Raw genomic sequence first — 12,581 nt, 5'->3', positions numbered from 1 at the left:
TAAGTAATTTAAAAGTAATTAGTTGCTGATTATTTATCCTAAAAAGGCAAGTTGAAATTAAAATGACGTTTTTATGTACGCAATGTCATTAATAATTTTATATGTAAGCAATTACAAATAATAGAATTAATGTGACATTTGACTGAATTAGGGAAACCAATGTATCAGTATGATGTTTGCTCGAAGTGATTGCGATTCTAATGGTGTTCTCAAAGTGTTCATCTGAGAATCTAAGTCTTTACTCATTTTGATTATTTTTTCGAAAATCCTGAAATCGGTTTTCAGATTCTTGCATCAAATCTAAAAGTAGGGCTGCATGTTTCATCCTGTCTGTATGATTATATTGGTCCAACGTACTGAAATGAAAAAAACTGTTTGCATTTACTTGTACCTGCCATAATTTCACTTTAATTTGGAACGCACTTATTGTTTGAAACGTTCTACTGATACTTGTTTAAGTCAGGTAAATGAGCAATCAAATCTACCGCAAATACTAAATCTCCAACCGAGTTGGCATCGGCGAGTTTCGGAACACGTTTTGATTTTGATATCATGCACGATTTGGTTTCATTAATTATGCTATAAAATCTTTTTAACACCTGTCCTCGGCTGAGCAACCTTCTTTAAAATGTGTCACCATACTCAGCATCCAAATTTCTGAGGAATTCCATGAATTGACGATGATTATATCCCACAGGAAGCTAGGCCGAGAGCTGTAGAATGAAGAAACTGAATTGAATTAAACTCATCACTTTGTACCCATCATTTGCTATGATAGAAATTACACACGAGAGTAAAAAGCCCATTATTGAGACTTCATGTTCAAATGTGGTTCTTTTTTGTAGCAATGCATATGATATCAAATCTGTTGCAGCAGAATTACGGTTCTTTCAGATAGCAGACATTGACGGTAATTGCAATCCTCATGAAGCTTTATAATTCCTATCGACTTACGGTGATCAGAACTAGCGGTAATTAATCTCACTATACATCTGTAAATCTCTAGTTTCGCCGTTGCAATTGAAGTAGCCCTAAAGGAAAAATCATGGCGTGGACGGATTGGCTGTCATAAGAACGAGACACTAGGCGGTTCAGGTATAGCATGGGCGCCAATGTTAAGAACTGGATGGACCAAGGAGTTTATAGCATCGTGTGGCTCGAGTTTCAAGTTGCAAATATTCAGTTTATCAAAAAAATTTTATGGAAATTTTTTACCGATCATGTGATAGATGGTCACTTCTTGAGCCGCGTTGATGCTTGCTTTGGACGGTATGAGGCCCGCGGGTTGGACACCTCTCTTCTATACAGCTGGAAACACTATTCAGTTGCGTTGACGGTAACGCCTGGCTCCTTATGCAACCCTTCGTGCTCCGGCGTGTTGCAGAGTGGCGCCAGGGGACCCCGACCTGCGCACGTGCCTGCTGCACCAGAAGCTGCAGATGCTCAACAGGTGCATCGAGCGGCGGCTGGCGCGCGAGCGGGAGGCGAGGGCCACGTCCGTCGACACCGAGGACACCGACACGGGTAAGCGATCCAGAGGACTCGTCCTTACTGCGTCGGTTGTTGGATGCTACAAGTAAAGTACAGGGTGCTCCAAAAAGATTGATCCGGTTTCTACGTGAATGAAGGTAAATCTTAACTTTCCTACAGAACCTCAAAGTTTTCATTTCCGTAAACAGCATCAGATTCTACAACGCTATATCTTTTACATGCATGCACATAATAATAATGTCGTGTGACTAGTGCCTACCGTCGGGTAGACCGTTCGCTTGGTGCAAGTCTTTCGATTTGACGCAACTTCGGCGACTTGCTCGTCGGTGGGGATGAAATGAGGATGATTAGGACAACACAACACCCAGTCCCTGAGCGGAGAAAATCTCCGACCCAGCCGGGAATCGAACTCGGGCCCTTAGGATTGACATTCTGTCGCGCTGACCACTCAGCTACCGGGTGCGGGCGATGCATGCACATATAAACAAGTGAATTTTTATTATAAGGTTCGTCCAGAAGCTCATAGCGTTTTTGTCGTGCATATTGGTATTTCTGTTGCTATGAGTTTGTCATTTTTATGAGACTGTCATTTTTTTGTAGTTCAGTGTTGGCATTTGAGTTAAAAATATGTCATTTTGTAATTCGGAGTGGAGCTGTTGAAGCTAGAAAATGGTGTGCCAAGTGGAGGAATCGGAACATTTCTGACATATTCTTCCATTTGAGTTCAGTAGAGGGGTGACAGCAGCTGAGGCAGCCAGAAACATATGCACCGTTTGTAGGGATAATGCCACTGGACGGAGTACGGCAAGAAAATGGTTTCCTCGTTTTAAAGAGGATCGTTTTGACTTTAGTGACTCCCCACGTTCAGGAAGACATTCGAGGTCTGATGAAGATCTTTAAACGCATTAATACACAATTATCCACGTCAGTGTACTCCAGAACTGGCCAATGTGATGAACTGTAATCATTGTACCATCGATGTTTGCATGCTATGAGGAAGATTAAAAAATGTGGTGTATGGGTACCGCATGCTCTAAGCCAAAATCATAAAAATCTGCCGGTGTCCATATGTGATTTTTTTTTGCTGGTCCTCAACTGGAACAGCATCGACCATTCGTATCCTCTGTCATTGCTGGTGACAAGAAACTGTGTCTTATGCTACCATAAGGGGAAGAAAGTAATGGTTGAGCCCAAACTAAGCACCAGCTCCCCGTAGAAAGACCTATGCGCATCCACAAAAGATAATGTTTGCATCTGATGGAACATCGACGGTGTGTTGTACTACGAACTGCTTCCCCTCGTGTAACCATCACTGCTGACGTTTATTTTCAACAATTGAGACGTCTTTCATACGCAGTCCAAGAACAGCAACCAGGAAGACTGTGAAGTGATGCTCCTCATGATAACGCCCGTTTTCAGTATGCTGGACTGACAAAAAACACTTACAGGAATTGGGTTGGGAAGTCATTCCGCACCCACCTTACTCATCTCATCTTGCGCCCTCAGATTTCACCTTTTCCGCTCTCTATCGAACAACCTTCAAGGACTTCCTTCCCGTAGTCGATAAATTACCCAAGCTTTGGCAGACTGTTGTAAATAGTGTTTGTTAAATTTATGGAAAGACGCTACGAAGTTATGCATCAACCCAATACATTCACCTACCTTTCACAGCTGTTCAATGTGCTCTCTACGGAACCCACGAGAAACACCGAAATGATTGTCAAACTCCTCCCATACTTTGCAAGCATGTCTGGTGTTACTGCGAATGGCTCTGAGCTCTATGGGACTTAACTTCTGAGGTCATCAGTCCCCTAGAACTTAGAACTACTTAAACCTAACTAACCTAAGGACATCACACACATCCATGCCCGAGGCAGGATTCGAACCTGCGACCGTAGCGGTCGCGCGGTTCCAGACTGAAGCGCCTAGAGCCGCTCGGCCACCCCGGCCGGCCGGTGTTACTGCAATCGCTGTTGCTGTATGATGTTCCGTTTCATCCATTGTTATAAAGGGAGGCACGTGGACGACATCTTTCACAAATTCCCATAGAGAAAATGTGAAATCAGGGTACTTTGGAGGCATTTGGTGCAGTGCGACATGCATACGCCCCATACGGCTCATCCATCGTCGAGACAACTCATTGTTAAGAAACGCTGTAAGGTGAACGGACAGTGTGGTGGTGGGGCCGTCCTGCTGAAAAATGAAATTTTCGGCATGCTCTCGCAATTGAAGATAAACCCTTATCTCCAAAAACTACAGCCACGTGATTCATGTAACCGTCTTTTTCACAAAGAAGATTTGGTCGTAATACTCCCTGCGCCAGTCTGTCGTCTTTCCTTCAGCGACCTGCTGTGATATTCTGTTGCTGGTATACACTGATCAGCCAGAACATTATGACCGCCGACCTACTATCGATATAAACCTCTCCAGGCGATAGCGGCCTCACCTGTCGAAGAATGACTGCTCGTCAGACACACGCACGGTGGATGTAGTATCAGAGAGCGAGCTGACTGTGTGTAGAATGGGGAAAGCGCAGGACATATCTGAGTTTGACCGACGGTATATCATGGTGGCCTGGAGGCTCGGCACGAGCATTTTGGAAACTACATGACTTGTCGGGTGCTGGAGGAGTGTTGTGGTAGATGTCTCCAACACGTGGCGAAACCAAGACTTGGTGGAGTTGGGCGGCCACCGCTCATTACAGATGGCGGACGTCGTAGGGGTAAAAAAAAGACAGGCGGCCACCTGTGGCGGAATCAACATCAGGCTTTAACACACGGCAGAGTACAAGTGTGTCTGAACACCCAGTGCACCGAAAACTCCTGATGTTGGGCCTCCGCAGACGATGACCCATGCATGTGACAATGTTAACACCAGGACATTGACCACTGGACGCTGGCGCAGTAGCAGAGCGTTGCATGGTCTGATGAATCCATTATACTCTGAGGAACATTCACGTGGGCATTCATGGGTCCAGCGGAGCTCGTGCAAGGCACCATGACTGCCAAGGAGTATCGTACACTAGTTGCAGACCACGTACACCCCTTCATGATGATCATGTTTCCCTTCACCAAAATAATGCGCCATGTAAAAGGCTAGGAGTGTGATGGATGTGACCGTGTGCTTCGAGGAACATAGTGTCGAGTTCCAGTTTATGTGGAAGCCTCCCCCCCCTCCAACTCACCAGATCTAAACCCTATCGAACACATGTGGGATCTGATTGAACGTGGCGTCAGAGCTCATCGCTTCCCCCTCACAATCCCTCCCATGAATTTACGGGAATTTGATGACTTGTGTCTGAAGATGTGGTGTCAACTCCCTCGAGCGACCTACCAAAGCCTCATTGCCTCCATGCCACGACGTTTCGCTGCTGTTATCTGTGCCAAAGGTGTACATACCAGCTATTATGTAGGTGGTCATAATGTTCTGGCTGATCCGTGTATCAGTGTGTTCTAGTGTCACGTTTCATTTCTTAGTCAACCATGAATGTTCGCCCTGTTTCATTTTGTAGCTGCCTCGGACAGTTACCACTCGCACGGTGAAGAGGTTTGTGTTCGGCTAAAGATGATGGTCTAGGGGTTCCCCATTGCTACTGAATCGTTGTGGTTAGAGCGTGCATTTCGGGCTTGGCGAGAAATTTCCCCAAGATGGCGACTGCATAAAGGGTTTTTAATGGTTTGCCAGGTGACAGCACCTGATATAAGTGCTGCAATGACGAGCATCAGGACGTAATTTTAATCGCCCTGCACATCATAGAGATAAGGGCATTTATGAAACGAAGTCGCTGAGCGTCCAAGTGAAACTGTAAGCGGGGAAATGTCATGTGCTAATGTAGGTGAAAAAATGTTACAGAAGAGTATTTATTGTGACAAGCCACCCAGTATGCATATATTCTGGTTAAGGTGAAATTATTTGGTACCGAATTGCGACAACAACGGCGGCAGGTCGACGATGCCAGCAGTCAAAGAACGCCGCTGCTGCTGAACACGAATAAACCTAATTATGTTCATTCAGTCATTGTGTTGTATTCTTTGTAGACTGACATGGATCACTCATTTGCGTCAGGCCAGTTTAATTTAATTAATGTTGCGTTTGAATTACTGAGAGATTGCACGACCATGGAGATCTGCTTCTCAATTTATTACTACGACGTGTAAAATAAATAACTAAAATAACTAGGAACATACAAGGTGCAATACCTATATTGTTTTATGCAAAAAATATCAGACTTCAATTACATCAGTGTACTAGTTTTTCTTCGTATCTTGAAGTGATTGGTTGTATGTTGTGTGACAACTATGACTTTAATTTATTGGTTAATATTCTCCGAAGTAATTGAGTTTACTTGAAAATAATTACGAACAGTGGAAGACACTTTACCTTTGGAACTCATAATTATTTTTAGAAAATTGAAAATTTTGCATTTCGCGCTTAGCGACGAATTTTAATTCCTCACCTTAGTTGCTGGACATTTTAGACGGGGAAATCATCTTAATTTACCATTGGGCATTTGCTGGCAATTTGTTTTAGCCTCTAATCCGGAGGATCTCACGTGGACCGGATTTAAGGTTCTGTGCGCGTCCAGAATGGAGTCTGTCGTACGCCTCGGTGGCTGCGGGGTAAGCGCGGCGGATTACTGACCGAAGGGGCCCGGCTTCGATTCCGGGTCAGATCGGTGATTTTCTCCGCTCGGGGACTGGGTGTTATATTGTTCTCACGTTCGTATTTTCGTACTTGACATTCCACAGTTGAGATGGCTCTTCCCGAAAGCCAATAAACAAAAAGAAAAGAAATGGAGAGTGTACGAAAGTAGCCAGCCAGTGTAAGGAAATTCATTGTTGACCATACGATTGGCAGTCCTCCACACTTTCTTCATGGAAGCGTAGAAGGAATGTCAAGACCGAACCTATTCTTTAAGTTTTGTGAGCACCGCTTATTCACTTTGGTAACCACCATGCACAAACTTTGTGGCATCCCAACGTCTGTGTGACAACTTAAAAGAAGGTTGTCCTTGAAATCTGAGGGACATGTTCAAAAAGTTCGGTACTACTTGTGCACACAATTTCATGCACGTATCGAACAAGTTCATGTGCCACATCCGAATGCAGTCCTCGCGTACTTTCATGAAGCACGTCTGTGCGACCAGTCTCGAATTTTCTGCACCACCTCCACACAGCAGCGTTATTCATAACGCCATCCCCATACGCACGATACAGTGTGTACGAAGAGTCTCGGCGGCAGTGACTGCGCCTGCTTTCAGGAAGCGAATGAAAGAGTGTGCTTTGCAACATGCGGGAGAAGTAATAACACGGTCTGTGTCAATCGCTCGCTACTTAGTCACTAAATAACGCAACAGAGAGCTGACTGACGCAAAGCGACATCCGAAGTCTCTCTTTTTCAGACCACGCAAGTGCCAGGAAGCTACAAGCATTTGTTTATTTTTAATAGCTCATCGGAGGTTAATTTATCAGTAGTTCACGTACGTAAGTAAATACGTTGCGCAACACGGTTAAAGGACCACTTGTGAGACCTTAACTTTTCCCGGCGAATTGAATGTTCAAATAACTTACGGGTTTGCTGCCGGGTGACGTCGTCGAATACTGCCGATATTTCGACAGGAGCACACCCTGCCATTCTCAAGGCACAAATGCAAGGAAGAAGAAAAAGACAGTTTACATGCGATGAGCAGCAGAACGTTCTTGACAAAACAGAATGTAAAATCTAACACCTGTGAGCGGTCTGTTTCGACACTGTTATCTTACTGGGCTACCAGTTTCTGTGATTTATTACGCCATCTTCAGGCCGCCTGACTGACGTGCAGGAAGATTCCAACCTCGGCTCCGGTAAAAATAGGGACCAGCGTTCAAAGACTGGTAATTGTAGCTTTCTGCTTGATACAGTGATCAGACATAATGTCTGATGGACATACACCGTTCTTGACAAAATTCGACGCAGCCGACACCCCCGGACGAGTCAGCCCTCCTCTTAAAGTCACCGTCAGCGTGCAGTCGCATTTAACGAGATACGACCCCTTTCAAATGCAGTGCGACCGCAATTTTTACCCTGGTATACATAATTATTTTTAGAAAATTGAAAATTTTGCGTTTCGCGCGTAGCGACGAATTTTAATTCCTCACCTTAGTTGCTTGCCGTAGTTGTAAAACCGGTCCTCGTCAGATCACCGAAGTTAAGCGCTGTCGGGCTTGGCTAGCAGTTGGATGGGTAACCATCCGGTCTGCCAAGCGCTATTGGCAAGCGAGCTGCACTCCGTCCTTGTGAGACAAACTGAGGAGCGACTTGACTGGCTCCGGTCACGATAACTGACACCGGTTGGGAGAGCAGAGTGCTTGACCTCATGCCCCTCCATATCCATATCCGGTGACGCCTATAGGCTGAGGATGACACGGCAGTCGGTCAGTACCGTTAGGGCTTCCGAGATCTGTTTGGACAGAGTTAGGTTTAGTTTAGTTAATACAGAGTGGAACCAATAGGGATTGTTAAAAACCATAGGACGAAATGTGAGGCAGCTCAGGGTGCTTACACTTTTCAGCCTTCCATTGGCGTCAAAGATTGACAAAAACGTCCTCCTGTTGCACATCGTACTGCGAAGCCTCGTTTTCGATCGCGAAACGTGTGGGAATCAAAGACCACCAGGAGAGGTGGTGGTTTCACTGGCACCCTTTATCCCAACCCTGAGGCCTTTCTGTGTCGATTCTGAGAGGCCGTGTGTCTGAATTGTTTTCATCGACCTGGGTTAAGAAAAGCGCGTGATTCCAACGCTGTACGCTGTGCGTCGCTGTTCTTACTTCCATCGCAGGGAATTCGGAACAAGTAGTTAAATGTGTAAGGAAGAGTGTGGCGACCCTCCCATGCCGCAACGCGTTCACCGTGACGTTGGGCACTATTGTGGTAAAATTTGGTGCCAGTGTGACATTAATGCAGCTTACACGAGACATGGCCTTTTTCACAAATGTGGACACCTTGCTGCTTAAAGCGACGTCGAGCCCGAGGGTGAGGTATTTGCACCATTAGAGACGAAATTCGTAATAGCGAGGTGAAAAACCGACCGGTTAAGGGGAAGTTTACTATCTTTGGCCTGAAAAAAGCATGTTCGTTGAGAATTTTTTTCTCGGGATATGTTATAGATATCAGTGTCAAATTTGGTCAAAATGTTTATTGATATTTCCTCTACAAACTGGAATTTTTTCAACCGGAAATGTCGAAGAACAAAGGTGGAAGTGCCGTCGGAACGAAACAAAATTTCTATGTAGACCTCCACGCGCGGGATGTCACAGGTCAGCCGGCTCGTCTGAAATGAAAATTGAGGTGAAGTTAGCGAAGTACAGAAGATTCTTTAGGAATTGTACCTCGCTTAAGTTAGTTGGACCATAGGAAACAAAATGGCGGCCATTTGAAAAAAAATGTTTTTTCATCGATTTTTGGACTTCATCGGCCAAGTAAAAATATTTATAGTTGATGGATCGGAATAAAAGTGGTACATCTTCTAGACAATTTAGTTAGCTTCGTCGGAAACAAAGAATCATGCGAATCGGTTCTGTAGATTTGAACTTATCATTCCGCGCGATAAAGAAAAGTCATTTCGAGAAAAAAGCGTTTGAAGTTTTGACTGCATATAAATGCAATATTATGTAACTTACGTTCAATCTGCTGTTCCGGGTCCATAAACTAGTCCTTCCTCTTCCTCATAGAGGGCGTTCTGCTCGATCTGGGCCATCCTGCACTGCTCCAGAGCCGCTCGTACGGCAGGTGACAAGCGGTTTTCGGCCGCTTGAATCCGGTGGTCGTCCGAATGCTTGGCGAACTGCCTCGAATAGAGTCTCAGGGTGACGTCCATCGTCTTCATGGTCTTCAGAATTGCTGAATATCCTTCGTTGAAGCTGCTCACTGCCAGTAAAGTCGCCATCTCACAGTCTTCGCACTAGAATGCAAACGCTTGGGGGGTAACTTCCAAACACACGCATTCAAACTGTCATTTTAATTTTGTGTTTCCTCCCAAGCACCGGTACAATAACTCGTCCTCCGAAAGCAAAAAACTGGTGCATGAAAAAGGCCGATTTCAGGCAGGTGCATTTTTTTGTTCAACCGCGAATAACAAACATTTCCGTTACGTATTCGGAAAACCGTTTCAGGGGTGGATTCTAAGCACTTTTACGGATCCAAAAGTGCAATTAAAAAAAACGATTTTTTTAACCAAAAGATAGTAAACCTCCCGTTAAACGCGGTACTGGTGTTTTAGTTCTGAATAACCGGTACGTTTATGTATTTCCTTGGTTTCGGTTACAACAGGTGCTTTTTTATTTTTTTACTAATAACGGAGTAAAAAATGGAAATAGCAATTAGCCGTAGCAGCAGTGGTAAAATTTCTCGTTTGTACATAAAACTTTTTTTAAAAAAGGAGTAATTTTTACTGCTGAAATTTACATCGGTTTGAAATATTAAGTCATTACAGAAAACGGAAAAAGCGATCAGTGCTATTTTAACAACAACGTCAACGGGTACGAGCAACAGCCACATGGCGTAAGGACTGGTACCGCTTAGCTGAGACACTACTGTTGCTGTTTCTGTGTGTTGTGGCTTAAGGTATGCGTGTACGTGCAGTGTGCAGGACTTGCCCCACCTGGTCTATAGTGTAGTGCCTCGCTGTCGCCTCCGGATATCCGTTGTACTGCAGAATGGCACCAGCCATAGTCTGGAAATATTTTTACGAACTCAAGTGGCAACGTAGTACAACGCTTCATTTGGTTTAAAACATTAAAGGTTTGTGCGTCATTTGTATGAAATAGAATAGAGGAAGGAAAGGATAGTAACAGGAATACATTAAAAAGTTAACAACAATCATTCACAGTAGGCGATAAAAACAGAACGTAGATCAGTTGCTGCCTGTGTCTACATACTATGCCTTTATCCGCTTGTAGTCCTTGAAAACGGACAGAGTAACACGGAAAACAGAGTAGTTCAAAGTGACAGTTCCTCTTTCGGCACTGACTATTCTTAATGCCCTAATAGTGTTGTGATCCCCGTTTGCAGCATGATTTTTGAACAGTTTGAAAGAATTAAAATCAGTAGAACAATACTATAAATTTTTCGTAATATTCCGCCAGTTGGCGCTTTTTGAGAAAAACGGAGGACGGTGAATGTTCGAAGCTTTTTTAATTTTTTTTATTTGCCTGTATAATTGTTGTTTGTGTCTCGATACTGTGTGAGTCAAAAATGTTCAATCTTTGTTAGATTTTTATGTTTAATGTAGTAAATAAAAGGAATAAAAAAGCGAAAATAGCTTGTCTCAGAAACCGGTTACTTTGAGCGGTTTTAACAATCAGGGCCCGCATCTCGTGGTCGTGCGGTAGCGTTCTCGCTTCCCACGCCCGGGTTCCCGGGTTCGATTCCCGGCGGGGTCAGGGATTTTCTCTGCCTCGTGATGGCTGGGTGTTGTGTGCTGTCCTTAGGTTAGTTAGGTTTAAGTAGTTCTAAGTTCTAGGGGACTGATGGCCACAGATGTTAAGTCCCATAGTGCTCAGAGCCATTTTTTTTAACAATCAGGTTAAAGTGGTATGGGGAAAAAACGATATAAACAAAAACCGGTTGTTTCAGAGATTTTCTCATAGGTGTAATGACAAAATATGGATATATGGATACTTTTTGCAAAAAAAATCTTCATATATTGGCGATATTTTCCCGATGCATCGATATCGAAATGGCAGTATCGATTCCTGGTATTTTCATTTTAAATTATATTTTTTTCACAGTTTTTTAAATATTTGAAGTTGTTCTTTTGACAATGTTTGTAGAAGATAATTTTATTTTCAGTGTGTAAAGGAGTCTTACTACTTTTTGAGCTTTCCTCACGTCCAGTCTTTCTGTATGACTGTGTGAGGCCTCCGATATATCTATATTTAAAAAGATTTCTTTATCAGGCCTAGGTGGATCGAAAAAAATTATCGATATATCGACAGGAAGAATATCGACGTACTGGCCTGTAAAAATATCGGCTACACTTTGTAAATATACTGCCAGTGTCAGAGCTGTATATTTAAGTATTAATTTATTAATAGAAAATCTGTAAAACCTCAAACTAACAACATGCTTATCCCCCTCAAAGCAGGAATTGAAAGGAAAACGATGCACGTTCACTCTTGGCGATAACCACTTTGCTAGACCCAAAGAAGTAGTACGATTGCACTGCGGGGAGAGGGGGGGGGGGGGTCGTGAATGGAATGTCAATATATCCAATTTGAAGAAATAGCAGACCACTTGCGGTAAAAAACAATTTTTAACGCAACTAGTGCGCTATTTCTTCACATCGGCGGTCTTCAAAGACAGTTGCTGAAAATGAACAAAATCTAAATGACGAGAGTGGTCTTTGCGGTGGGCGGGGGCGTCGGAGAGGAAATGCTGATGTAATGGACGCTCGACGCCACCAACAGAAAATGTAGCGTTTAACTTCACCACGCAATTTTGACACGCCTGGTCTCTGTGGGCGAGCGGTTCTCGGCGCTTCAGTCCGGAACCGCGCTACTGCTGCGGTCGCAGGTTCGAATCCTGCCTCGGGCATGGATGTGTGTGATTTCCTTAGGTTAGTTAGGTTTAAGTAGTTCTAAGTTCTAGGGGACTGATGACCTCAGATGTTAAGTCCCATAGTGCTCAGAGCCGTTTGAACCATTTGAGTCAATTTTGACACTACAACTGCTAGGTCGCAGGCGTTTGCAGAAATGAAAAAAAATAGGGAAGTCGACACGAAGTGTTGCGGACAAATCCGATATGTGGCGGACCCATCGGACGCCTTTTATTGTGTCACTAATCCGCAATTACCATTGTTAGCAAAGTGGCTATCGCCAAGCGTGAACGTGCGTCGTTTTACTTTCAGTTCCTGCTCTGAGTGGGATAATCAGATTGCTAGTTTGGGTTGTAAAGATTTTCTATTAACAAATCAATACTTAAATATACAGCTCTGAAACTGGCAGTATATTTACAATGTGCAGCCGATGTTTTTACAGACCAGTACGTCGTCATTCTGGCCGTCGATATATCGATAATTTTTTCGATACATCGAGGGCTGATAAAGAAATGTT

The 12,581-nt window shown here is 43.9% G+C and overlaps 1 protein-coding gene across 1 annotated transcript in view; it reads left to right on the top strand.

Annotated features, from left to right (window-relative positions):
• The window catches only part of LOC126163022 (rab3 GTPase-activating protein catalytic subunit), a 477,254-nt gene that overhangs the window by 425,124 nt on the left and 39,549 nt on the right, over positions 1–12,581 (top strand). Inside the window, exon 9 of the mRNA XM_049919892.1 lies at positions 1,385–1,524. Coding sequence (XP_049775849.1) covers positions 1,385–1,524 — 140 coding nt within the window. The remainder of the gene's footprint in view (positions 1–1,384; positions 1,525–12,581) is intronic.

This window comes from Schistocerca cancellata, chromosome 2 (assembly GCF_023864275.1).
Source record: "Schistocerca cancellata isolate TAMUIC-IGC-003103 chromosome 2, iqSchCanc2.1, whole genome shotgun sequence".
In the NCBI taxonomy this organism is placed as follows: Eukaryota; Metazoa; Arthropoda; class Insecta; order Orthoptera; family Acrididae; genus Schistocerca; species Schistocerca cancellata.
Note: the sequence above shows the minus strand (reverse complement) of the source record. Positions and strands in the feature narration are given on the sequence as shown.